At 51.3% G+C, this 26,646-nt stretch overlaps 8 protein-coding genes across 8 annotated transcripts; 4 read left to right on the forward strand and 4 right to left on the reverse strand.

The window, feature by feature from the left end:
* Positions 1–995: 995 nt before the first annotated feature.
* Positions 996–3,040, forward strand: CORC01_03102 (AAA family ATPase; the record flags this gene model as incomplete). Its single annotated transcript, XM_022614752.1, has 2 exons — positions 996–1,232; positions 1,289–3,040. The coding sequence occupies 2 exons, from the start codon at positions 996–998 to the stop codon at positions 3,038–3,040; spliced, it is 1,989 nt and encodes a 662-aa protein (XP_022478754.1).
* A 2,911-nt stretch (positions 3,041–5,951) lies between these two features.
* On the forward strand, positions 5,952–6,971 carry CORC01_03103 (uncharacterized protein; the record flags this gene model as incomplete). Its single annotated transcript, XM_022614753.1, has 1 exon — positions 5,952–6,971. One exon carries the CDS (start codon positions 5,952–5,954, stop codon positions 6,969–6,971), a length of 1,020 nt encoding a protein of 339 aa, XP_022478755.1.
* Positions 6,972–7,537: 566 nt separating this feature from the next.
* CORC01_03104 (cytochrome P450) lies at positions 7,538–9,599 on the reverse strand (the record flags this gene model as incomplete). The annotated part of the gene is made up of 6 exons (XM_022614754.1): positions 7,538–7,660; positions 7,716–8,208; positions 8,257–8,382; positions 8,446–8,810; positions 8,930–9,126; positions 9,296–9,599. 6 exons carry the CDS (start codon positions 9,597–9,599, stop codon positions 7,538–7,540), a joined length of 1,608 nt encoding a protein of 535 aa, XP_022478756.1.
* A 2,417-nt stretch (positions 9,600–12,016) lies between these two features.
* Positions 12,017–13,527, reverse strand: CORC01_03105 (uncharacterized protein; the record flags this gene model as incomplete). The annotated part of the gene is made up of 3 exons (XM_022614755.1): positions 12,017–12,553; positions 12,634–13,209; positions 13,282–13,527. 3 exons carry the CDS (start codon positions 13,525–13,527, stop codon positions 12,017–12,019), a joined length of 1,359 nt encoding a protein of 452 aa, XP_022478757.1.
* Positions 13,528–17,798: 4,271 nt separating this feature from the next.
* CORC01_03106 (uncharacterized protein) lies at positions 17,799–18,166 on the forward strand (the record flags this gene model as incomplete). The annotated part of the gene is made up of 2 exons (XM_022614756.1): positions 17,799–17,987; positions 18,041–18,166. 2 exons carry the CDS (start codon positions 17,799–17,801, stop codon positions 18,164–18,166), a joined length of 315 nt encoding a protein of 104 aa, XP_022478758.1.
* Positions 18,167–18,863: 697 nt separating this feature from the next.
* On the reverse strand, positions 18,864–19,379 carry CORC01_03107 (uncharacterized protein; the record flags this gene model as incomplete). The annotated part of the gene is made up of 1 exon (XM_022614757.1): positions 18,864–19,379. One exon carries the CDS (start codon positions 19,377–19,379, stop codon positions 18,864–18,866), a length of 516 nt encoding a protein of 171 aa, XP_022478759.1.
* A 1,612-nt stretch (positions 19,380–20,991) lies between these two features.
* On the reverse strand, positions 20,992–22,464 carry CORC01_03108 (monooxygenase; the record flags this gene model as incomplete). Its single annotated transcript, XM_022614758.1, has 1 exon — positions 20,992–22,464. One exon carries the CDS (start codon positions 22,462–22,464, stop codon positions 20,992–20,994), a length of 1,473 nt encoding a protein of 490 aa, XP_022478760.1.
* A 2,870-nt stretch (positions 22,465–25,334) lies between these two features.
* CORC01_03109 (S-(hydroxymethyl)glutathione synthase) lies at positions 25,335–25,910 on the forward strand (the record flags this gene model as incomplete). The annotated part of the gene is made up of 1 exon (XM_022614759.1): positions 25,335–25,910. The coding sequence occupies one exon, from the start codon at positions 25,335–25,337 to the stop codon at positions 25,908–25,910; it is 576 nt and encodes a 191-aa protein (XP_022478761.1).
* Between the last annotated feature and the right edge of the window lie 736 nt (positions 25,911–26,646).

The raw sequence follows: 26,646 nt of genomic DNA on the forward strand, positions 1-26,646 counted from the left end.
TGTAGAATCAGATACATAAGACCTTCTTTGTCCTAAACGATCCCAACGAATCTCTGCTGTGATGCCACATGGCTCATGCTACTCCCTTAGGCACAAACGGGTTCGTTGATTAACATGCCACACGGGACTCGTTGGTGCTGCTGCTGACATGAGTGACTAGGGCATTTCTCTCTGCGCCACAGGCATTGCTGCCTTGGAGTGTGGCTGGAGTGGCCCCACTCTTCCCGTCGTCTCTCCACCCCCGGGACATATTCTAGAGCCTCAGGATTGTCGACGGCAAGTCTCCAGGTGCAACAATCCATGCACACCTTACCAAGTACTTTCCGCAAGCTGAGTAGCTCCAATTAAACTCATCGAGTTACAATTTTGAATCCTCCCCATTGCAGAGCCTAATGGAAGCATGATGTCTCTGTCTCCGTTCATTGCCAACGGCGGTTCAAGCCAGGCCGTCTTCAAACAACACCATGTGCGATGATGCAAGCACATAGGTCCAAATAGGTCGCAACGCACCATGCAGGGGTTTCTTGAGGCTTCCAGGCCACTAGTCTAGGTCGCAAATCAGAGGACTCCAGGCTACGCAGGCAGCAAACCCCCTTGTCACAAATCGTGGATCATTACACAAGCTTAGAGCCTCGCAAGTATCGGGCCATTTCTTCGTTTACTAACTCCTATCACTGGTTACGATATGGCGTTGACTCACATCGTTATCGGCCCCGTCAATCTGACGCCTCTCCGGGAGCCGATGACCCTTGACGGCCGTCCGAGCGGGGTACGGCTGCCTACTTCACCTATGTCCTGCCTGGAACCTCAGGACCCGGCTGGCTAGCACGGGCTGAAGCCTTTTTGGGCACCCTCAAGTCTTACGTTGCAGTATAAAAGCCTGTTGATCGAAAAGAGATATCTGGCTTCAAGAAAACAAACCATCTTCTCGTCTTCCCAGATTCCTCTTGTCAAAACACCCAGAGACGTTACTAGTCAAGCCTCGCCCAGTCACAATGGCACGTACCAACAATGAGCTTCTTGATGAGGAGGACCAGCAGGAGATCAACGGCATCCTTACCGAGGAAGACAAGAGACGCCGCGAGGAGCTTGAGAGGGCGCCTATGCAGATCGAAGTTAAACACCTAGAGAGGCGATGGACAAAGAAGGGATATTCATACATTACCGAGCCAAAGGAGGACGAGGATGTACCCGAGGAGAAGATTAATTGGTACGAGAAGTATGCCCTCTGTGTAAGTACTCATTTCCACGATTCGTCCGTGTTGTCGTCTCACACTGGCTCTTCCAGATAACGCGCCAGTATGATAGCCAGAACAAATACATCTGCCGCACCTCACTCGAAGTCAACTCCCCCGGGCTCAAGAAAATTCTAGCAGACGTCATTGGCAGCAAATTCCCTGGCCAGTCCTATCTGACTTCCAGTATCACCGTCGACTTCCCTCCCCGCAGTCTTTACCACTACCGACACGAGCTGGCCGAGGCTGCTGTCGGTCTCGAACCCGATTCCGATGGAGCCAGGCACCTTCCCCTTTTGCTCAACTTTATTGACGAGGAGTTCAATGATGTCATCACCAAAGGCGCAAACCTTCTTGAGCAGGGTTTGATGAGCTACGAGCACCTCTGGACCATCTTCCGACCAGGATGCCTCATCTACGCTACCCGAATGAGCCAGGCTCGCGTGTACAGGCTCCACAGTTACCAGTATACATGCGGCCAATGCCCAGGTCTTCAGCTTGGCGTCGAGTATGTCGACTTTGACGGTGACAAGTTTGGCACGAGGCATGAGGCCCTCTTGATTCCCGCTTTTGCTGGAGTTGCGCCGATCGCCTCTCTCAATGCTCTTCCTTTGTTATACCATCCTAGCCCTGACACTGCCACGCGCATCTTGACCGAGCGCGGTCGTCGATGGGAGGCTCTCGCCGGCCAGAACTTCCGTCAGTACAAGGGTGTTGCGTTGGACCACCACAACCGCCGCTTCAACATTGACGGCCGGGTCATGGTTGACACTGAGACTCACCACCGCATCATGGCCGACCACGCCTTCAACGTCGTCTCGTTCCCAGAGACGGTAGGCCGGAAGCGGAAGCAGGACGACGAGACCGGCGATGTAGAACTCGTTCCAAAGGAGACCAATGAGTTTGCGCCTCTGACTGACGAGCAGTGCCTCCTGGCCAGCCCCATGGTTCGTGGCTTTAGCTTTACCGAGAAGAATTTCCTCAACTTCTTCGTCGACGAGATCAGCCCCATTGAGTGGAACACCCAATGCTTCGAGCAGCTTGTCCTCCCAGACTCGCAAAAGGAGCTCGTGCAGGCTCTTGTCGCGCAACATACCGCTCGCGCCACGGACCCAAATTCATCTGCTTTTGATGACATCGTCAAGGGCAAGGGCAAAGGCCTCATCCTCGTCCTCCACGGCCCTCCCGGCGTGGGAAAGACGTTGACGGCAGAGTGCGTGGCCGAGTTTAGCCGTCGGCCCCTGTATATCGTCTCCTCGGGCGACCTTGGCACCTCATCAGCGGTCCTGGACGACAAATTGGCCAGGACGCTCGACCTGGCGAGCACCTGGAAGGCTGTTCTCCTCATCGACGAGGCCGACGTCTTCCTCGAGCGCCGCTCGCTGCACGACATGGAGCGCAACAGCCTCGTGTCCATTTTTCTGCGCACGCTCGAGTATTACAGCGGCATCCTCTTCATGACGACGAACCGCGTGCGCACCTTTGATGACGCCTTCAAGAGCCGCATTCACGTGCCGCTCAAGTACGACGACCTGCCCCGCGACAGCCGGATGAAGGTGTGGAAGAACTTTTTGGGCAACGTCGAGGGCGGTATCGACATTGACGAGGCTGGGTACGAGAAGCTTGCTGAGAGCAAGTTGAATGGGCGGCAGATCAAGAACGTGGTGAGGACGGCCAAGAGTCTTGCTGCGTACAAGAAGCGGAGGTTGGACTGCGAGCAGTTGCAGCAGGTTGTGGATATCCAGATGACCTTTGAGAGGGAGTTGGATAGCGCGGATGGTGAAATTGATATGGTTGTACGATAGAGGACTTGGACTTGTTGCAAAGGGATCTCGGCAGCGGTAGGGGGAGGCATGTTGGTCTGATTGATATATCGTGAGACAGAGCTGAAATCCACAAACTCCAAAGAGAAATAGTGCCCATGCCGTAAACACGAATCATAGCACTTGAGTCGAAGATCATGGAAAGCACGAAGCTCATTTATCCAATGCGGAGAATCTTGTGTTTCTTAGGCTTCATGCTTGTACTGGGACGGCCCGCAAGCCGTTGATGATTCTGGTCGCTGGCCAGGTGAGAGATGCCTCTTCAACGCTCAGCCCTGGACTTGAGACACGTATGTTGACTGCATCTTCATCTTTGGCTGAGACAATGACTGATAGCCAGACGCTCTCGTTGCCGTTGCCGGAACCATGACTATCGCTTCGGGCCGGGAGAAGGTCTAGACCGGCTAGGGGATGGATGGCGCGAGAAAAGTTAATTACATGTAGGATGATACTTGCCATGGATTATTGGTGTAGATAATCCCGCGGCATTGTGGAGCAGCCAGTGACTTGTGCTCTAGTTCGACAGGGGGAAGCGTCGGTTGATGATTGTCTCATGGGTGCATGGGAGAATTGCCCTCGGCCTCCGAATCTGCAACGGAAAATAGTATTTGAGGGTGAAGTGTTGGTCTCCTAGCCATTTTGAGAAATATTAACACAATCATCACACATGGGATAAGCTTTGTAATACGAGGTAGTCATTAGCCTGCAGTCCATGGAATTTATTTGGTAATGGGATGAAGTGCTAGCTGGGAGCGGCACACTGCATAGATGTATTCATCACGCCCTCGCCCAAGGGCGATGAACAGTGTTCAACTCATTTCACGCAAAGATCCTAGCGAAATGTCGTTCCATGCGCTCAGAGTAAACATAAATCACCATGGAGAGGGTCAGTAGCAACGTTGCTTTACATTTTCCTAATGCTAAAATCGGCGATTCTGCATGCATGTGGGATTATCAGTGGGCTCTATGACCTGGTGATGGGTATTTAAGGGTCTGCGTGTCGTGATTATGCTGGTCCGTCGCTTTCGGAAATTGGATCTCGCTGGACTGGACTCAGCTTCATTCCATAGACCCCAGCCCTGATTCAGGAAACAAAATGTCTCACTTACGCGAAAGCCGTTGGCTGGTAACGTAACCCTTTTCTCCCGAGTGGTGAGGCCTCTTTGGTTTGCCCGATATGGCAAGTCTGTCAACTTTCCACGGCCCCTGTCGTGAAGACGGATGAATAGAGACGGACAATAGCAATGCCTTCATGTCAAAGGGCTTTGATCAGATAAAGCGGCTACCTTAGTTCCAACACAAATACGAGGTCTGTAACAAGCAACCGTTCGCTAGTTCGTAGTTTTCCGATGGTTGTTTGGATCTGATTGGCCGTGAAAATCAGGATGCTTGTCAACTTTTGTCTGAACGTCTAGTTTACCGTAGCACTGGATCTCTCATTGCCAGGATGTCCCCTCTCTTGTGTATGGATACCAAAATTGCTGCTGCCTTGAGGTGGAGGACAACGTAGTAGGTCGCAGGCCATCTGGTGCACTTAACTCTAGGCAAATATTGCCGCTCTGGTTATAGAATAAGAAAGTCCAAGTGTAGTGATCATATAAATCACTGTGCCGTTCAAAGTTGACGTAGAATCATTTGGTGTACATTGACAGAGTCACCTTTGACTATGTCAAGATCTGGGCTTTTCGTTTGCATGAGATAATTCCTCGTAACGTTAGCGACCAGAGTGAATCATGAGCCGTGGTTTCATGGTCAGCATTATGACTCCACGTCCGAACCAGATCTCCTGATGAAAGGCACGGCTAAGAACCCCGGAGGAGGTCAAGTTGATGCAAGTTCTGGTGTGTTTCCTTTTTGTGAACAAGTTGGGACGAAAATATGAAAAGACCGTTGAGTTATTACAAATCGGCATGCAATTGGCCGGGTGCTTGTCGTTCATGCAGGGGAAGAATTCAAAAGATACCATCTTAAGCTCAGCCCTCCTTAATCCAGGGTGGCCCCCATCACCTTTCCCAGCTGGGAATTTTTAAACTGTTGCCTAGGTGTTGGGCGCACGATGATCTCGCCTCAAAATCCCACGAACCACACTTTGCCCACAGCAGCGCTTACTCCTGGACCACTAACGTACACGTGCGTCCGAATACGTAAGGGAGCAACACTATTACGGTCAAAAGAGGGTTTACTTTGGTCATCCGCAGTTGCCGGGAGGTGGCGAAGCTATCAATAGGAGAGTGTTTCATTGTTGCAAAGCCAGATGCGTGGGAGGAGGCAGCTAGGCCGTCCAAAAGTCTACTAGCCGCCTGATGGGGTAGGTCCGAAAGGGTGTCAAACATGATGCCCCGCGCCTCCACGAGTCAAATTTTGGGACCGGAGAAAGAATTTTCGACGATGATTTGTCGAGTCAAGAGAGTGGCCCATGATCATATACGGTGTGGTGGTTTAGGAATAGCCTGGGAAATGTCCAGCTTTCCTGAAAAGGTTTTATGTTTATAGGGTATCAACCACTGGAAACTACTTATAAAACAAGGTCACAGTTAAACTCAAAAGAGATCTTTGAACCTAATCGTTTCTTGCTGCTCACTTCCATCTTTTCCCTCCTTTCACCGTCGTCTTGCGGCTACGAAAGCGCTTAGGAAACAACCCGACCTTGGGAATTCTTTTCTTTGATACCCTACCACATCTCGAAAAAGTCGCAACACTGTTCATTCTCCCTTGGCTCGCTTCGTCTTGCTTGTTCTTGTCATCAAAATATACCCCGATTCATTGTCTGTTTCATCAGCGTTTCCATTCTTTCGATTCTTTTGCAAATCATTACTCGCAAAACGATAACCTATTGGAGAGTTCACTCGGACAACGCATCTCTTCATGAAGATCGGGTCCGACTACAACCAAGATGATAGCGCTCCCAGGAAAGGTCATTTTGAAAGCTTCAGCTCTTCTCATCTTGGGCCTGATGGCGGCTGTGGTTCTTCATCAACTCAGTTACACCAATGACTTTTCCCTCCCTAGCCAGTCCATTGAAGTCATCAGTCTTTGCGATGATTCCGAAAGAAATGGGAAAGACACTCGGAGTCCCGTCAATACACCGAAATCGCAAGAACCGATCCCCAAACTTGTTCACCAAATCTGGAAGAGCAAAAATGTCAGCACATATCCAGTCCAAGCTTCTCATGAGACATGGAAGAATATGATGGAGCCACTGAATTACACCATCAAAATATGGACAGACGAAGACGTCGTTGAACTCATAAAGACTAAATACGGTTGGTTGTTCTCTACATACGAGGGCTATGCTCAAAACATCCAACGAGCCGACGTAGCAAGACTAGTTGTTGTCCATGCCGAGGGAGGCATCTACGCAGACTTGGACGTGTACCCTAGATCGACGCAGGAGATGTCTTGCGTGCAAAACCTCGGCCTACAAGGCGTCTTTGCTCCCACATCGGGAACTCTTGGACTCAGCAACCACTTCTTCATGGCGCAACGTGGTTCTCCCTTCCTCGAATGGGCTCTCCAAGAAGCCAAGCGACGCGGCGGTTCTGCTTCAAAACGGATACTCCTGCCCTACCTCCAGGTATTCTGGTCCACGGGTCCGATCATGGTGACATATGCGTTCCGTCAGTACGCGTGGATGTACAGCACAGTACACCACGGTATGGTGCTGCTGGATGAGGGATACGCGGGAAAGCTGTTCGGGCATGCGGCAGGACGCTCGTGGCATGGGTCAGACGGACGTTTCTTGAATTACGCGTCTGATCATCTGGGAAATGCGTTGTTCTGGGTTACGCTGTGCCTATCTGTGCTTTCTTTGGCGATAATAATTGTCGTCAAGCGGGGTCGCGGGAAGTCCATTGAGTTTCTCGTAGGGTGTGGATCTTTCTGTTGGAAGAAGAACTCGGAAGACCAAGCATAAGACGGAAAGTTTCTATATTCTACGGAGTTGGATGAGTGAGAGTGTCCCACACTATTTCCTGATTTCTCATGCTCTGGCCCTCTGCGATATCCGCGGCAAAACATGCTAAACATGCGTCGACATTGGGTGATCAGACCGCTCCGGCCGACCATAATCATTACTCACTACTGCTAGCTTCATCTGCTATTGCAGATTTCTGAATCAAGTCAGCGATCCGGTAGAAGGCGATGGCCTAGGCATTTGGGAAGGCGCAGTTGGATAGGACGGGGGAGGGCCTTCATTACATTGGCTTGAGTAGTGCAATCCACTTTTTACCAAGTTTTCAGTGCGCGGCGGTAATTAAGACGTGCGTCCATCCTTGGTTGACGTTAATGTGACAATCAAGATGTGCGGACGAGATACATGTATTAAGGTAACATAAGGTATACAATGCAAACATGGCTTTACAACCGGGTATGATGGAAAGCATTCAGCCATGGCAGGGTCAGGTTGCCACAACTCAACAAATAGAGACAAAAATATTGAGGGGATTCGTAACGTCACAACTGAAGACGAGGAGAGATTGGTCACTGATTGGTCGGGCGTCTGGTCAGCCTGACCCAAAAGTCTCTGGCGACAAAGAAAATCGCGCTGAGAGTCTTGATAGGCTTTTCCGGGTTCATGACGGTGAAATCGTATCGCCTCAACAGCTAAGCTCAAGTCAGTCGGCTACTGCAGACGTGTGTGGGGAGGAATATTACGTACCTCGACAAAGATCTTGTTCAACTCCATCATGGCAATCGGTTTCCCAAGACAAGAATATTTTCCATGGCCAAAGTGTGTATCGACGGCAGCACTCATGTGCCTGAGCTCGTCCTCACTTGCCGAAAGCCATCTCTCGGGGCGGAAGACATCGGCGTCTGGGCCCCACACCCAAAGTGAGCGTCCGATGCCGAAGAAGTTGTGCCCGATCTGCGTGCCGCCGGGAATGAAGTAGCCGTTTAGGACGTCCCCACCCTCAGGCGCTTGCTTGAAGCCAAGGCCAGTGACGGGAGGGTAGAAGCGCAAGCCTTCCCGGATGACAGCCTGGAGATATGGAAGTTTGAGGGCTTCGGCGTTGGTGACGGGAGAGCTGATGACGCCTGCGGCGACAGCATCGTCAATTTCCTGCCGGAGCCGTTGGTATGCGACAGGATTGTTTATCAAACATAGCAGTGTCATGCGCATGGCCTGCGCAGCTGAATTTGTGCCAGCGATCCTGAAGTAGCATGAGCGTCCGTGTTGATGAGATCTGTGGCCGACTTACATGTGGATGTACACAAGCTGAATAAGCTCATCTCTGCCGAGGCCCTGGTTAATGAAAGCTTGCATCATGTCCTTCTGGGGCTTCGCGCCGGGTTGGAGTCTCATTTCGGCGTAATTTCTAGCGAAGCTGCGCCATGTTAGTCTTCAGACTCTGTCTTCTTGCGCCTCAAGACTGGCTGACACCACTCACCCCATCAAACGGCCAAAACCGACTTGGTCACCCTCCTTGGGCAATACCAATCTAAAAGGCCACTTGTGAACGAGCCGACCAAGCCAAGGAAGCACCGAGACGAGATTCATAATGGGTAGAGATGACTCGTTGATCTCGATATACCGAAACAAGTCCCGATCCTCGGCAAGGAACCCAAAAGCACCACCAAAGGAGACGTCGCCAATGGCGTCGAGAGCAAAGAATTGCGTCTTTTCGGCTAGGTCTAGCGGCCTAAACTCCGAGTCCGTGGAAACATAATGGTGGTCTATCAGGCGGACGAAATTCATGAGTTGGCGGTCGATCCCGATTTCAAAGCCGTAACCTTCGTTCTCTTTGGCGGCATACTATTCGGCGAGGTTGAGCAATTAGCGGACCAAAACTCAAAAGTCGCCGCGGTTTTCCGGGTCTTAATGACACCAAACACAACCGAGGGATTGAGAACACAAAGACAACAGAGACTTACGGCCGGACCCATCCTCGCCCTCATGGCCTTGTGCTCGTTCTCGTCCCGCATCGAGACAACATTGTTGACGCCCGGCGTGATTCGGCCGGAGTCGTAGAAGTCGCCCTTGGTGTACGGCGAGCGGGCGGCCGACATCTTGCGCAGTGAGTCCGGGTCTGTGCAGAGGAGCTCGTTCGGCCCTATGCGCGCAAGGGGGCCTGCAGCGATATCAGTGATCAGCATCCATCTCTCCAGTTTCCCGGGGCGCTTGTTGGACAGGTGTCGCAACACCAAAGCCATGGCTTCATAGATTGCGCATCTTTGAGGCCAAAGACATGGCTTCTGGGTAACAGTGAAGAATAGTGCGTCAAAGCCGAGTTAACTTACCATATTTCCGCGCAATCTCATTCAGATGTTCGTGGTACGTTCCCCCAATTGCCTTCTTCAACTGCCACAGGACCGAGATCGAGGCGAGGAAAGGTCCGGGGATTTTTCGCAGACGGTACCACGACCGGAACTCCCACACCAAGAATGCGATGACTGCGGCCAGAGCGACTGATTTGGCGAACAAGAAGCCGGACGTATTCAAGCCTGAGACGGATTCCAGCTGACCATCGCCCATACCCACCTGTGAAGGCCCAACCCCAGTCATTTCCTCTGATTCTCTTGTCCCTCTCGCGTAGAATACCATCCAGCACCGCCCCGGGCGGTTTCAACAGTCCCTCGATTCACACCTCTGCTGTCGCTGCGCCGCTGGTGGACCTTACCACCGGGCAGGGCAGGGGAGAGCGCCAGCGGTTGATGCTATCAGAGACGCGTATCTGATGGCTTCTTCGCTGCTTGCGCCCTTTGTTTTCTGTTTCCTTTCTGTTTTTGTTTCGCCCGTCTTAAACTATCAACCGCTTCTGATCCAGCAAGGAATATTTTGCGTCCTTGCTTCTGGGTTGATAGACAGTGTTCGGTGTCCAATCCTTCAGTTCTGTTGTCGGTTGGTTGGTGGATACACCCTGTTCCTATCCTGTCATTTCTCGTTCTTCGCGGACCCGGCAGCTTGGTAGCGCGGGTAGAAGGGGCACAGCAGCAGTGACAGGGCCGATCAGCACAGGGCTGGTTGAAAAGAAACAATACCCCCAAGTCCAGAGCGTCGGGATCCGGGATTGGGATTCAGACTCGACGACGTGGGCCCGTGAGTGCGGGAAGAGAAATGGGAAAAGAAGAGGTACGGAGAACACGGTAGATGGGAAATTGGGGAATAAGTTTCACTTTATTGACAAATGCGACCCAAGGTAAGGTGAGCGCCCGCGACCGAGGCGAAGAATCGTGGCTGCGGAAGGCTTGAGTCGGAGGGTAAGCCGGGCACAAGCCTGGATCGAGTTGGGCAAGGCTACCTGCACTAGGACTTGCGCTAGATGAAGCATGTGGAAGATGTGGAGGGGTGACTGATCGGCCTTCTTCTTCTAGGCTTGATGGTTCTCCCTCGGCTTTACGGTTCCATGTTGTGATGTGATGTTCACATTGAGACATCTCACAATCAATGCAGCACAAGACCTAGAAGATACGGCAAGAGGATGATTAGGCTGGAGCTTATCTATGTGAGAGAGACGGGCTTCATAACTCTACAGAATGCTTTCACATGGATAAAAGCGCCATGTATCCGGGCTTCCTCATCTCCTAGTCTTGGTTAAAATTGTCTTGGTTTCTTTGTCCCCGGCTGTAGATCCACCTTCTGACCGAGAGCCTGGATTTGAAGGGAGTCAAGCGCAGAAAAGCATCATCTGGAGCAATCAAACAGAATCCAGGACCACATATGTAGGTCAACATGCAGGCTGCCGAACAGCTGCTGTCGACAGCGCCGTGCCATCTCACCGGCGACATCCACCGTGACCCAATCAGGGCAATCGGTTTTCTCTCGGGGAGCGGTCCAGTGGTGCCTTTCTTGAGACCAGTCCCCAGTCTCACTGCACATCTGCAGGTTGCCGCATGCCCTTACTAGTTCGTCCCGACACCAAGCCTGTTCCGTGCCCGGTTGCATTGAGAATTACGCTAGAACAGTGCCGGCCCATGCGGCCTGCCCCCAAAACTCTTACTGGACTCCAATCACGGCGGATCGGCTGAAGTTCTTGGGTGACGGCGTCTGCTCACTCAAGGTCGAATCCGCACGCGCTATCGATACAAAGAGGAAACGAAGATGCTTCTTGCATGATGTTTAAAGACGATAGTCCGTTAAATCAGTCCCGAGAGCGAACATCCATCCTGAGACATAGACAGCATTCCGCAGTACCACACACCCGCCAGTGGAGAACCCGCTGCGGCAGCGTCTCACTCCGGGCGTTGCATCGCGTATTACAAATCCTCCATCGCCCGCACTAACTGCTGAGAATTCTTTTCCAAATGAATGACAAAGATCACATGAAATTGAGATCAATGGCAATCTATGTGAAGTTGGCCGTCAACCGCTGAACTATGTTCAACCTGCGTCGGCCTCTGAGGGCACAGTGAAGACTCCGCAAGATGGGCCGCAACCTCGCGATAGCTTCATAGCCAAAAGCGATGACCAAATGCATCCAAACAGCAAAAGAATGGACGATCTGGGAATCGAACCCAGGACCTACCGCATGCTAAGCGGTCATTATACCACTAAACCAATCGCCCAAGTGATGATCTAGCCCGGACTTGAACCGGAGACCTTCAGTGTGCCAGACACGAGAGATGGAGCTCTCGAACTGTTAGACTGACGTGATAACCAACTACACCACCAGACCATGTTTCTTGATGACTCAGCGGAAGAAAATGCAATATCTAAAGGGTTGACTCCATGTGTGGAGGGCATCGCGAAGCGAAAGGGCTTGTGGACGATTGCGTGGAGAGCAGCAACCCACAGTGACGAAGTGGGACATCCAAGATCTAGGCCCGTCCTTGCAGGTCTTGACAGGGCTCTATCCAAAGAACAACAAGACGGAGGTGGCTGGTACAAGTCCTCATTAAGGTAAGTGTAGGAAACGAAGTCTCAAAGACACAAACATTGAGATGAAATCGAAAACTTTTTTTCATTTTTGACATTGTCATGCTCCAACTCATTCCTCGCATTGCTTTTAACAAACATCCTTCTCAACCCCGCCAAACAGCCTCGATGATGACGAAGAAAGTCAAGGGATTCGCCTCGACGCGCTTGATCTCATACCGTTCATCAGCCTTCTTGAATAATTCCGTCCAGGCGTCGACGGGCCTCTCCTTTGCGCTGAACAGGCCCATCATTCTCAGATCCGTGGAAGTGCCCATCTGCTGGATAGATTTGGGCAGCGCCGCCGCCGCCGCAGCGTTCTCCTCGACGTCACCCTGCTTGCCCACGTAGTCGATGAAGAGGACCTTAGCGCCAGGGCGCAGTGCCGGCGTGAGACCCTGGAGGATCTTGATAGACTCCGCATCGGGCCAGTCGTGGAGGATCAGCTTGATCATGTACAAGTCGGCTTGCAGGGGCTGGGGCTCGAAGAAGCTGTGGGGTTGGAAGGTCACTCTGCCCTTGAGTTCCTCGGGGATATTCTGGTCGAAAGACGTTTGGCAGTTGGGCAGGTCCTGAACGGTAATCTTGAGGTTGGGGAAGTTCTTTGCTAGGACGAAGCTGTCGTGACCACCAGAACCGCCGAGCTGATAGAGGTTGTCAGTAAATGCTGTCGTGAAGTACCGGGACATTTGGCCGCCAGAGCCCAAAACACCAGATCACTCACATCGACGACGCTAAAGTCACCAGCGGCCTTCCAATCGTAGGCGCTGTTGACTAGTCCCTCTAAGCGGAAGATCTCCTTGATGTAATTCATCCACTTGACAAAGTTTCTCTGACGGAATCCCTTGTTCTCGCCTTCGCCGTCATTCTCCAGCAGCTCCCATGAATTGGTGTACCCGCCACAGAGCTCGCCAGAGTGATACAGCGCAAATGCCGTCTCGGTCATGTCCTCCCTCAGCTCCGTTCTATCGCGCTGGTACTTCTCCAAAGCGTAGGGAAGCACTCCCATAGCCGGGCCAGCGTCGTTCATGAGAGCCTCAACCAATGCTCGGAGGCCGGCGTTCTTCAGCAGCGCCGCTGAGCGCGAGGTGTGGCGCACACGCGTTGTGAAGGGTTTACCGGGATCAGTCTCCTCAAAGATGCGCAGGGTGAAGGCGTGGTCGAGGACGCGGTGGACAACTTCTTCGGGGAGGCGGACGTGCTTCGCGATGTCTGCGTACGAGGCATCGCCATCGATGGGCACGGCAGACCAGAAATCGAAGTGGTTGAGGCTATTCAGCGACGCGGCATCGGGAGACATCTATGCAGTGTTAGTCTCCAAAACCAAGGCGCTGAGAGGAATTTGAAAGTGGTGGAAGGGAAGCGAGCTTACGTTGTGGGTGTAGTTGAAGATGCTCTCGCTTGGTCCTGACACCAGGTATGACAAATCGTTGGCGGTGTCCAACAGCTTCTGACGAAGCAGAAAAGCTTCCGAGGTGAGACCATCATAGCTTGTGACACTGTCCGCGGCAAAAGTAGGCTGAGTGATCTTGTTCTCGGTCAAGAATTTGGTGAACTCGGCCGAGAGCTCGCTAATCTTGGCGGCGAGGTCGTTGATTGTCGGCTGTGGCGCTGCCATTTTGGAAGTCAAAAAAGAACTAAAAGGGGTATCTATGAAAGCAGATGCAGACATTTCCGAATGGTGTGAAGAGACGTCATGGTCATGGAGGGGTTCGAGGGGAATCTGTTTCTTTTATTTACTCAAACCGGTCCCCTCATCCCACGCATGCCGGGGGGCAGAGCCAGATCTAGCCAAGGAACCTGTACCTCTCTTCATCGACTTCTCCTGCGCGTCAGGGTTCATGACGCGGGACAATGGCTGCTATTCTGTCCTGTTTCCGTTCCATCTTCGCTCGTTAGGTAATTAAGCGGAGTGTATGCAGCAATGCCACGGCCAAACACGCTCGCCGTCGCGATGGAGGGGCAGCTATGTGACGGAAAATGCGACGCACACTGCAGATCTGATTAGATTATCTTATCCATCTGAATAATAATCATTCAATGGCGATGAAGGGTTACCCCTCTTCGCCAAGCCGCCAAGGGGCTAGAGCAGAGGAAGAGTTCTGTCAGATTTAGAGGGCTATACGAGCACAAGGCCGTCGCAGAGCATCGCGAGAGGTTCTTTTCGGCAGCCATTCCGTTAGAGGGATCCATTCTTGCCCCGCGGTCCCCTCTATTTATGCTCCATGCGGCTTGAATGTCACCTCTAAACTTACCACCGTCTGTTTTGGTTATCCATTCGTTCCGTTGTGCCATGGGGGACATTGGGGATCAACGTGGCTTTTGCAAGAGCCCCAGCCTGTATTCGACAACCTGCCCGCCCCATTCCCCCTCCGCGAGCTATGCCACCTGTCGATAGCTTGCGATAGGCTGGGATTGAGGTATTTTCTGCAAGGTTTTCGCCGCAAATTGCTGCTGCATCATGTGCGATGATGTAGGCATGGGACGGCCGGAAACGGCCGTCTGCTGTATTCATCAGCCTCTGAGCTGTCTGTCGGGTCTCCAGGCCCAAAAGTAAAGTTTAGGGGTGCACTGCTAGAATTTAGACTTCAATCCTTGAGCTGAACCATTACGCTGGGAGTCGGTCATTGGGATCCATCATTTAGGCGCGTCCAAGTTCCTGGAACGGATTGCAGGTGAACGGAGAGTGGTCGGTTCGGATGTTTCTACATGGGGTCATGATTCGGTCCAGTGATGATTCGGTTCAAGGTCGACCACAGTCAGTCTTGGGGTCCCTCGCATTCGCTGGTTAGAGTTTGTGTAGCTTGGCGCATCTTGAACTTGGAAGCTTGTTGCAAACTCACCGCTGGACCACACTCTCGAAGGGACTACTCTGTACTTCACAAGCATGAGTTGGGTGAACGTGTGCGACTCTTAGGTGACAGGTATTGTGTGATTCCTCAATCCCTCCGCCCAAGTCGACTTTGTGGTGGTAAGGTATTCAGGACTGGCTCCGCAGATGAGCCCACACAAAAGTTCGATACGCGGATTCCTGCACCGCAAAGTGGCAACACTACCTATTGTGCTCTTGGATTCGGCTTGCGGATGGATCATTAGCGGGGTCTACCAACTACAGAAGACAGACTGTGTTCATTTTAGGATTGTTCCCGCAGCTGTCCCACATGTAACTCTCCACGGTGTACTGACTACTGTCCAGTGATGTACCCATCTCTCCTCATTGTATCGGATAAATATCCGTTTACCAGTTAGATTTATCGAAGCCGTTAGGTGACCCTTCTTCTTCTCAAGCCCATCCCTGTCTCGAAATTTCTACTACCATCTAATCCACTTGAAGCTGTACGTACGCATCCCCGCTGAGTGGAACTTGGGACATTTTAAACGTCAGGCCTCAGCCAATTTGGGCCGGACTTGCCGCTCTACATAGTAGATTTGATCTGTATTGGCTACGTTACGAACCAAGTCAGGGGTCAAGCTATCTACCCTATCGGACTGTTACCACGACATACCTCAGTCTTCACCATCCCATGAGCATCAAACTTGCATGTGGAGCATCATGGCCCCGCCTCACCAGGTCGCAATTGCAATCTTCAGGTCACGATGAATTGATTGAATTACAGCGGGAGCCAGTCCGTGATTCAAATGACCGGCAAGATTGTTCATCTCCATTGGAATCTGCAAGAAACATCAATCTATATGGCAAGAAGAGGCGAACTGACAAGCCGTTGCAGAATTGAAGCCAAGGCCGATTGATTCGAGACCTCGCCAACGAGGCAGTCTTGACGGCTTTTTTCTTCCTGTCACAGGCATCGAAAAGAATTGTACCCCGCGATTGGGTGCCCAAGTCTTTCTTTTTGGAATATCAAGAAGCCACGGAGCAAATGCCAGAGGCAGACAGTCTTCGCGCTGGGGTGGCATTATTCCCGCTATTGCGGGGAGTTACCCAAGATGAATACGGTCCCGTTGTATCCAGGCACGGAGGTGACTCGAAGGTGCCGAAACTGTCCTGTTGCCAAGTAGCAATGTCGATTTGATGTAAGAGGAGGCATGAGGCCAGATTTTCATGCTCCCGACTTCGAGGTCTAAAGCAAACAACAGCCAAGTATCCGACATGATCACAAAGGCCGTGTTGCGATTGTGCAGCAGCAGATACTCTGTCCCAGTCTGCTGCGAAAAGTTATTGATTGGAAACTGGATCAGGATTGCTAAGACTCTCTCTATCCAACTCCCCGGCGAAAGAGAGATGTTTTCCCCCGCCGTAGGTTTGAAAACAAGGCTTAGAAGGCTCCCTTTGGGGAATTGCTAACCCAATCACCAGAAGTGGGCCTCGATATAAAGATAACTTCAGTGCATATTACTCATATAGTCTGTCTTGGTGCTACTTGTTGACGTAGGAGTGTGGAAGAAATGTGGTTCCATGCAATTTCCCCTCTGCACTATCACAATTCCCTTCTAGATCTTTTCTGGCCTTATAGGGTCACAAACATATTCAGCATATTGTCAACAAATGTTACCTTGAAGACCTATAACGCCTGCTTTCTTAGCTAGCCAGAACAATAGTTCTTGACCAGCACAAGGTCTTCGAATGCCCTTCGGATACTACTTACTACTTACTACTTGACAACTTCTGAATTCTATTTCCGAAACTAGGGACCCCATAGCAACAGCCGCTTGTGCAAAACTGACTCCGTCGGGTATAGGCAGGGTTTTCGATCCGTAGAGCAAATAATACTTGGCGAAACCGCCGCACATGTCGATATCGAGGCTTTTAACGACATTGCCAATTTCTACCAGGTGTTTTGTGGTGATTACGGACACAAATAAGTCATGGGAGGCGGTGTGGCTCAAACTTAGGCATGGAACTACCCTCACCGAGGTCCACAACTTGATCCTGGCTGGGACCCAGCCAGGTGTTGGAAAAGGAGTCATGCTGCCCCCTCAAGAGGTGCTTGAGTGCCGGAGCGTCCAACGACGAGCCGCTCACTATGGAGGGCATGGTCTATCTTTTCCACTTTCCGTCGGATTCGAGCCTGGCACTTGACGAAGCGTGATTGAAGCGAATCCATGAGTGGGAAGTTGACGGCGAGATCGCAGGGAACATTTGATCGGATCCGGGCAATGGCTCAGCTGAACGCAATCTTTTCATTCACCGTCAACACGGATAACTTTGAGCGCCTGGAGAGTATCAATGCTCTAACCTTGGTGACAAATGGCCATACTGACATCATATCACCAACCTCCAACATCTTTACTCTTCAACAAAACTTATCAGATGCTCAACTTGCTTATTTACCCAGATCCTTATCGCGGCCATCTCTTCCAGTGCCCAGAGCTATACACGGACCACCTTAACCTGTTCCGTGGCAATAAAGAGTAATCCTTCTCTGACAGCTTAGTTACCACAATCGAAGAACTTTGAAATAGCCTTAGACCACGGCGACATGAAATCTTGGACTTTTACCTCGCTTGAGTGAAATCTAATTTTATACAAGTGTTCCAAGCTATCAGGGATCCATCCAGGTGCAGTGTATAGAAATTTTACCGCCTCAAAAACAGCAATACACCTTGACTGACATTGATGGCCTCTATCAAGGTAGGCAACCAATTCATTTTCTCCAGACCCACGAATCTTTTTCTACTCTGTCTCCGAAGTTAACACGATGCTACCACGGAACAGTCTTGGACCTTTGCAAACCCCAACTTTGATTTAACTGACAAAGAAATCTGAACCTTCAATCATATATGTATAGAACACTATCCTCATGCTCAACTGTGGTCCAGCTCCCAAACCACTACCAGCTACAATTTCGATCACAATTAATCGTCGCATACTTCTTCTACAACTCAAACTTATACAGCAAACGGAGTCAAATCTCTTCTCAGCCCATCAAGATGCATCTTTCGGCTTTCATCCCGTTTCTTGCTGCCGCTTTGATCACTCCTGGCATGGCGCTCCCAACCCAGATCAATGGCACTTTCCCAGCACCAACGAACCAAACGTTTCCGGCTGCGATGAATGCAAATTCTTCAGCAGACAGCAGTAGCCAGGATATGACAGTCACAACGACAATGTGCATACACGTGAGTCAACCTATCACTGGGACGTCAATTTCTCCATTCTGACCTGATGAAAGGCGAGCCTGAGGGGGCTCTGCCCTGCCCTCTGCCTACCAGTAATTGTGCTAGGCGAACACCAGCACCAGGATTGCTTGACTGGATGCTACTGCCGCTGGAACCTGCCGAATCCCCCACCGAAGTAAAGAGGCTTTGCAAAATATCGACAATCAAGGCAGAGATTGGGCTGGCAAAAGCCGTCGTTGCCGAGGATACCTCACCAGGGATCGCTGCCAGGCGAACCAACTCAACTTATAGCCAAGGCTATCCTGGCCAAATGGCGACCTCCACATCACGTTACTAGTTAAGAATTTTGTTTCATAGGAGCTCTCGTAGTCTCACATCCCTAATACCAGTTCAACACACATGCACTTCCTGTCTTATTTGCCCTTGGCAATGAACACCCGACATCTGACCCCAAAGGACTTCTAACTCCATCGATGCCGTGAAATTACTTGTTGATGGTGCAGTTGGTATCTACAACAGGTTCAAACTTGAGTTAGAAGCTCATCATCTACGGCGTTTAGCTATCCAAACCCCCAAAAACTTTGACACGAAATGATGATGGATGTGGAATTGCTGAAGCAATAGGCAAAGTTTTAATGCATTGTAGAACACATCATACATCACTACATCCAGATCACACCGTCGGATATATCTCGCGACAAAAAGATGAATCTGGTCACCGACGATGCTTCGTAGACTCAACAGGATTCGTGATCCGATTTCCCTTCGCCATTTGCTGTAACAAAGCAGAAATTTGAGTTGGCTTTGGACCTAGCTCTGGGCTATCTTCATGAATGCTTGCATTGCAATGATCTAGACCATTTCACGGCCCAGAATTTAGTAGACCTCCTCCTGCTCATCATCGTTGGTAAGCTGGACGTTGGGGTTGATCTCTCTCTTGTAAATCTCCTCCTGCTCATCGTCGTTGGTAAGCTGGACATTGGGGTTGATTTCCCTCTTGTAAACCTCCTCCTGCTCGTCATCGTTGGTAAGTTGGACGTTGGGGTTGATGTCTCTCTTGGAAACCTCCTCCTGCTCATCGTCGTTTGTCAACTGAACGTTGGGGTTGATGTCCCTCTTGTAAACTTCTTCTTGCTCGTCATCGTTGGTGAGCTGAACATTGGGGTTGATTTCGCGCTTGGAGACTTCCTCCTGCTCGTCGTCATTTGTGAGCTGGACATTAGGGTTGATGTCTCGGCCCAGGAGGCCCTTGGCGGCCTCAGCATCCTCGGGGTTCTCAGCAGCGAGAGCCTGGATGGCGGCGTTGAGGTCTTCCTGGCGGGCAGCAAGGGTATCGAGAGGTGCGGCCATGACGGCGGCGACCAAGGCAGTGAGAGCGATGGTGAAGCGCATTTTGGCAGTGCGGGCTTGAGTGAATGATTAAAGTTTGACGTTGAGTTGGAGAGCACAGCTCGCAAGTGAAGAAAGAGAATCAGGGAGTGGACCGGCACGAAAGTAGGACACTGAAGGTGGATGGTTCGTCAAGAGGTGGGCAGAAGGGTGGACGATTACGGGTATTTGAACACTTTGCATCCCAATAGGGCGGAAATCTCGGATCGCCACATTCTCGACCAGCAAGCTTAGAGACTCCCGAGACGCACCGCTGCCACAGAGCCAGTGTAGTGGATATCGAATGGCATCCCGCTGACGTTTCTTGGCAACGCGCACTCTATTTCCATCTTCGAAACGAGCCTTTCGTCTCGCCTTGGCGAACGGTATGGGCATATGCTTGCTTCTGCTTGATAGTATTGTCCTGATGTACACTGCGAAAGCGTTTCGAGTATCAGGCGAATCGCATTTCATACTTCCTCTGGGGAGGCCTCGAACAGGGGTAGAGGTTCGTCAGCTAGGTGGGTGGGATTCGTGGCCTAGTTTGTTTAAGCTGATCAAACCTGGCCAGTGGGATGGGCACGATGAGGGTCTCCCCCGCGCGGAAAGACTGCGGGTTGGACGAATAGACATCAGGTGAAGCGATACTTTGTCGGGAGCCTGAGATTCCGTGCTCAGAGCCTCATTTATTGCATTCCATGCGGCACGAGTGCTCAGACGACGAACAGATGAGAGAGGGCTGGTTCCCACCTGAGTCATTCTAGTCTCACCCAGCCAGACGGCCTGACGAGCCGGTCTCCAGAGCCACGTTTAGGTCGTCAGCGGTAGACGACTTTTCGTTACAATGTCGTGGACCCCGTAGATAAATTAGCAAAACTTGACTGTTTGGTACCATCACCATCGACAGGAGTTGCAACTGGGGTTCTGTCGATCCTGAAGACCTCCCGAGACGGCCCCATGCCGGAGACTTTTGCCGCCATCCCGCTCTTGCGTTTCGTTTTGCGTCTGGGGCTGTCCCAGAATTGTCCCAGCGGCGGCGTGACCGTGCACTACCCAAGGTTCCTATAGCCGCACGCACACTTGGCGGTCTTTTTCATTCTACTAAGCAAGTTGGGATGCTATGCATATCTTATAGCGTTATTCTGCTCGAGTTGGTTATCCAAGAGACTCGCAGTCCATCGGCGGTCACGAATTACCGACCGTTCGATGGGCCTAACTGACCATCCTGGGGCTATCGTCGACACCGCGAGTGCAGTTGCTTGTTCGTTTCTCCGAAATTAGCAACTTGCCAGAGCCGGGGGTTCCATACCCAGTACCACCTTGACACTTGGGCTTTCTTGGGGCAAAGTCATTTCTATGGTGAGGCAAGTCTGAAGTGCAGCCCCAGAGAGCACGGGTGTGAAGTCTCGCCTCACCTTTTGGGCGTAACATGGAGCAGCTTACGCCCTCGTAACGGCCAGCGAATCAACTGATCGGGACCGCCGCGGATGTATGATCAGCGTAAGATCATAGGTTAAAATTGAAAAAACGGGAGACTTTCAGTTTGCCAAGCAATCTTAATTTTGTCCCGTCGGATCCTCAGCTCTATACCGCCGACCGGCCAACCAACATACACGGTTCATACTACCCATAATCATCAAATGTCCTTTGACTTGGTTGCCAAGCGATAGTCCATGCCTACCGTCACACTTCCAAACCAGAGCGCCAGCTTGTCCACAATAAGGTTCTTCCTTCCATACCAAGGTCCTTGGTTAGTCACCACCGGCATCCGGCCATGCGCACGGGTGAAGTAGTTGGATGTGGCATCTACACAAGGCAACCTGGGCGAGTTCTTCTTCTCCTCGTCCGACAAGACGGGGGTGGCAGCGACGGCACCGGTCCTTTGCATCTGCTTGATGACACGGATGCAAAGCCGGGTCACGGTGTCGGCGCCAGGAGTCCAGGTTTGCGTGACGTAGCCGATGATTGCCGCTGCGTTCGGCACACCGTCGAGCATGCATCCGCGCCAGGTGTACTTCTCTCCCACTTTGACGGGAACGCCGTCGACTGTCACATCCGTCCCTCCGAAAAGCTGCACGTGCAGGCCGGTCGCCGTGACGATGATATCGGCAGGGAGGTGGCGGCCTGATTTGGTGAGAATGCCGTCCTTTTGGACAGACTCGATATGATCCGTGACAATCTCCGTGTTCGGTCGGTGCAGTGTCTCGAAAACATCACCATCTGGGCACATATTGAGGCGCTGCTCGAAGGGGTTGTACTTGGGCTTGAAGTGGATGTCTACAGGATAATCCTTCGGAAGCCGGCGCTTGGCATCGAACCTGAGGACCTGCTTGGCCAAGTTGGGGAACCCCAGGACGATCTGGATGAAGACTGTCTCCAGCAGGAGGTCCTTGAGCAGGATGAACCAGTTCGCCAGGACCAGCGGCAGGAATCGTTTAGCTGCCTTGTCTACCGGTGATTCTGCGCCCAACGCCAAGACATACGATGGACTGCGCTGCAGAATTGTGGTGGAGCCAGCCGTTTTGGCGATGCTGGGGAACAAGGTCATGGTGGTGGCACCGGAGCCGATGATGATGACGCGTTTCCCAGCGTAGTCGAGATCTTCGGGCCACCACTGAGGGTGAATCGTCTTCCCCTCAAACGTCTCGATTCCGGGGATATGTGTCTCCAGGGCCTTCTCATACGAGTAGTACCCGGAGCACATGAAGAGAAACTTTGCTTTGATCTTCTTTTTCCCTTCCGGAGTGCGGCATTCCAAAGTCCATCGTGCCTCATCGCTGTCCCAATTTGATGACAAGACTTTGTGCTGGAACCGGATGTGCTTGTCGATGTGATGCGTCTTGACAGCATCTTCAATGTAGGCGGCAATGGGTGCTCCTTCAATAATCTTCTTGTCGTGGGGCCATGGATGCCACCCAAAGCCAAAGTTGGTCATGTTCGAGTCGGATCGGAATCCAGGGTACTTCCAATAAGACCACGTCCCACCGACGACGTCACGGGCTTCGAGCACCGCGAAGGAGCTATCGGGCAGCTCCGTCCGCACGCGGTACGCGGCGTTGACGCCGGAGATGCCTGCGCCAAGAATGAGAATGTCGAGCTCCTCAGTCATTGTGTTTGTCTGTTTTCCTGCTGTCCAGTCCGTGAGAGAGGCTCCTATGGCATCGAAATGTGATGGCAGCAAAGGTCCCGAGGATAGAAGTGCGTGCGATGAGAGATTTTTTGTTGAGGCAAAGTGTATGCCGAGGCTCTTCTGGCGGGACGTGCACGCGTCCATCTCGTGCCAGGTGGAGGATGCCATCAAATGCAGGGGGCTCGCATGTCTTAAAGTCTCCTAGACTCCTCGATCCAGCCTCTCTTTGGCTGCTCCGTCCCTCCACTAACACGCGAATGCGAACGACAATGTCAGTTAGAACGTGTTCCTCGGCATATTTGATGCTGCGATAACGCTTCTATGCGTCTATTGGCCTGTTGATTCGATGACGACTTCTCGAAAGCTCCATCATTCGACATTATGCTGTCGGCTACAAGCCATCACCTAAAGTTTGTACTATCGCCCGAACTCAGCCAACCTCTTACTTCGCTGAATTGGCAGCAACCTTCTGATTTGCATTCGTTCCTCCGTAGAGGGCAAAATTTTGATTCATCAACACCAACAATTGTACCACAGCGGATCACGGCTTCTCAGTTCAAATGTTCAAAGTTACACGCGTGTTCGGGCCTTACATGTGATTGCCAATGCAAACCGCCAGTGCGCGGGAATCAGACTTGACTATTGGCTTGTGTCAGTTCGTACTCTAGTGGTAGCATCTAAGCTTACAACTTATTCCATACATGTAGCCAAAGGCTCTATAGACTCCATATAGCTTCCTGATGCCGACCCTGCCGACCTTTATTTTGTGGGATGACTCACCATTTGGATCCACGTGGGAAACATCCAAGCAAGTTCACCGGCATAGTACAGTTCACCGTGCCTACGCCAAGATTTGTTGCGTCACTTGTTGTTTGTACATGTAGAGTTAATGTTTCACCTCGTATCCTGATATAAAAACTATGCTTCAAGACAGGCAGCAAGTTGACGATGGAGGCCTTTGAACATAGGGAAGCCAGTCAGCTGCTAGCTTTGTTTGTAGGATCTTCCTGTGTTGTCGACCTGATGATGATGAGCCAAGCCATTTGTGAAAGGGATTTTGGCACAACAATTAATGGAATGTTGCTTTCCTTGTCGAGACCTTTCTGTTTGAAGATTGAGTATGGTGATGTTTCACGAAAGTTTCTGCAATCCCTTGGCCCTTCGATTGAGGATGTATTGTTGATCTCGGGAAGTGTAGCCTCGCAAACATACTTACTTTAGCAATTGAGATTGAGATTCTTTCAAATTTCGATGAAATAACCATTGAAATACCGGTGTTTATTGATTATAATGGTTCACGTCCTGGCCTCATATGTGTTGCAGAAACTCGTTTGTCGACGATGGCTCGGAGACATCTTTCTGGCTGATCGCGCTATGGCCCTACAAATCGGAACAGGAGGTCCAAATCAATCAGCTCATCCCAAGAGACGACGAAGCTGATGAGACTGACAGCTCAGTTATTCAGCCCAGCTCATTACGGGAAAAAAGTCTTTACCGGTGCAATCTCAGGCAGTCAATGACGAGGAAATCATAGGAGCCATCTATACTTGGTGCTCACAATTGATCTCAACCAAGCTACCCAAGTGGAGTTACTAAAGAAGACCGCAGCTTGATGGAATGATTCAGGTTCAATCCGACTGATCACTCGCGCTAGAGTGTAGCCAAGGTAGAGGGGAAGAGGAAGTTTCAGCTCAAACTCATCAATATCCAGGTTCGTCTCATCAGATCACTTGTTATCCTGGCCGTAAGTCAGATCAAAGCTACACGACTGAATTGCTGGGGTGACCATTTGACATTTCACTCAAAGAGCCACCACCATCCGTGCTTATACCTGTCAGACCTCTTAGGTGTTAAAGATCGCCCTGTGTTCCTGCCCATGCGGCAGGTTGCTAAATCACTAGTGCGATCTCTCGCTGGTCTTAGATAGGTTCGATAGGTTCTCGAGCTCAATTCTTGGTGCTACAGTTCGAATAAGCCACAACTCCTAGTCGCTATGAGAGTTTCATTGAAGGAAAAGCCATTCGCGGAATACTGCCTATCTACGGGTCGACGGGCCGAGCCTTGAAGCCGTCATCGGCCGAGATACGAACTCTTGGAGACTGTCCTCGGCGCTATGGAGGCAATTCGGAGACTTGAGGCTCTGCGCTATTGGATCACGCCTTTTGGTAGTTCAGGAGACAATTCGGTCTTCCATAACCGGCCAAGCCATCGTCGGCCCCAACCTCGAAGACCCCATGCCTAACGCCGACGACTCGACCTTACATCAGCGGCCTCTACATAGTATCATGCTAGACCGCCATCGTCCGGGTCGCGGGGTTAGGCGTTATGTTGGCCGAGCAGGGTATAGCTCTTGGTTCTGGGTGACACAATTGACTTCAGAGTGAAACTTTGCGGGGTCTCGTCGGCGTCGGCGTCAAATCGGGTGGGGACCTGGTAGTCTGGGCGCCCTCATAATAGCAAAGAGGAGACATGCAATCGTGGAGATTAAGCGGCACGGGCAAGTTTATCCTAGTTGAGTGCTCGAATCAACCTTTGGCTGGCAGCATTCGGCATTGGAATGCGGGGAAGCCAGCGAATCAGGTAAGCCAGCGCGTGTGGAGTTGGTTCCTGTCCGGCGTCTTCGGGGATGGCTCGGGAACCGCTCAGCCAAGCTACCGGTCCAAATATCGGTAGATGAGAAGACCCGAAGGTTGAGCTGTTGATATAAAGGAATTCTTCGTCGTCTTTATACAGGGAGAGCAGTAGCTAATCAAATCCATCAAGGTTCTCTTTCCTCCATCAAGGTCCTCAGTCCACCCATCAACACGAATACCTGATTCAGCAACCAACACCAACATCTCTAATCCACCATGGCTCCTTCTCTCCACCCCCTGATCGACAACGGGCTCACCAAGGGAGACCCCAACTTCGCCGGCGGCAAGCTGCGTTGCCATTGCAAGAGCAACCCCGTGGAAGTCACACTTGGAGGCAACGTTGCCCACAACCACGCTTGCGGATGCTCAAAGTGCTGGAAGCCCGCCGGCGCCCTCTTCTCTGTCGTCGGTGTTATTTCAAGAGACCAAGTCAAGGTCACCGCCAACGAGGACAAGCTCCACATTGTCGACGAATCGGCAGTCATTCTCCGAAACGCTTGCAAGGACTGCGGGGTTCATCTGTACGGACGCATCGAAAAGTCTCACCCCTTCAAGGGTCTGGACTTTGTGCACGCGGAGCTCTCGGATCAGAAGGGATGGCAGGAGCCCCAATTTGCAGCCTTTGTTTCCTCCATCATTGAGCAGGGTTTCCATCCCAACGGCATCGACGAGGTCCGCAGCAAGTTCAAGTCGGTGGGATTGGAGACATACGACGCCCTGTCACCTCCCTTGATGGACCTCATCGCGACTTGGACGGCGCAGCAGGCCGGTCGGCTCCCGCTCAAGCTTTGAGGGGCACTTGGAGATTACAAGTTGTCCATGACATTTTCGTTCACTCAACTTTGGCACTTGGACTGCGCAAAAGCCGGAAATGCGTAGATTGGTTATCATGACAATATCAAAAATGTAAAACCACATAGTCGTATCATAGGGGGCCACAACCAATAAAATCTATCAGCTGCTACTACGCGTCATGAATGACGATCCCTGGCCATTTGTCAAACTCCAAAAAAAAAAGGTATCGAGAACAGTGAGCAACAACCTTTCTCGGAGTGATGTGTTCAATGATTCTACATAGGAAAGATACTTGTCAATCAAGGCTACGATACTGTCGACAGCTTTTCAAGTATTTTTTTCGTCGTACGTAAAGGAGTGATTCGCAAACCTGGTGCTAGTTGTTGGATTATACGAATAGCAACCTGCGTTGCAGTTTGACCTGATAAGAAAGTCTCCTACTGCTGCCACTGATGCGTCCCACAATCATTACAGCATATCGATCGGAGTGAGAACAAGTGCAGCTTGTAAGCGTTTGATTTCGAATGTCGCTGTTTACCCAAAAGCCTGGACATACCACCTGACCAAGCTGGCAATAAAGTACTCAATACAACCGATAATCCGATCATGATATGATACAGCTTAGAATTGAAGATGCTTGCCTTGTGTTAGATGCAGTGGGGTCTTCTTTGCATGGGAAACATCGCCGCTAAACTGGATTTGCAAGTAGACCAGTTTGATGAACCAGTAGTAA

This window comes from Colletotrichum orchidophilum, assembly GCF_001831195.1.
Source record: "Colletotrichum orchidophilum strain IMI 309357 chromosome Unknown Scaffold_18.1, whole genome shotgun sequence".
NCBI lineage: Eukaryota > Fungi > Ascomycota > Sordariomycetes > Glomerellales > Glomerellaceae > Colletotrichum > Colletotrichum orchidophilum.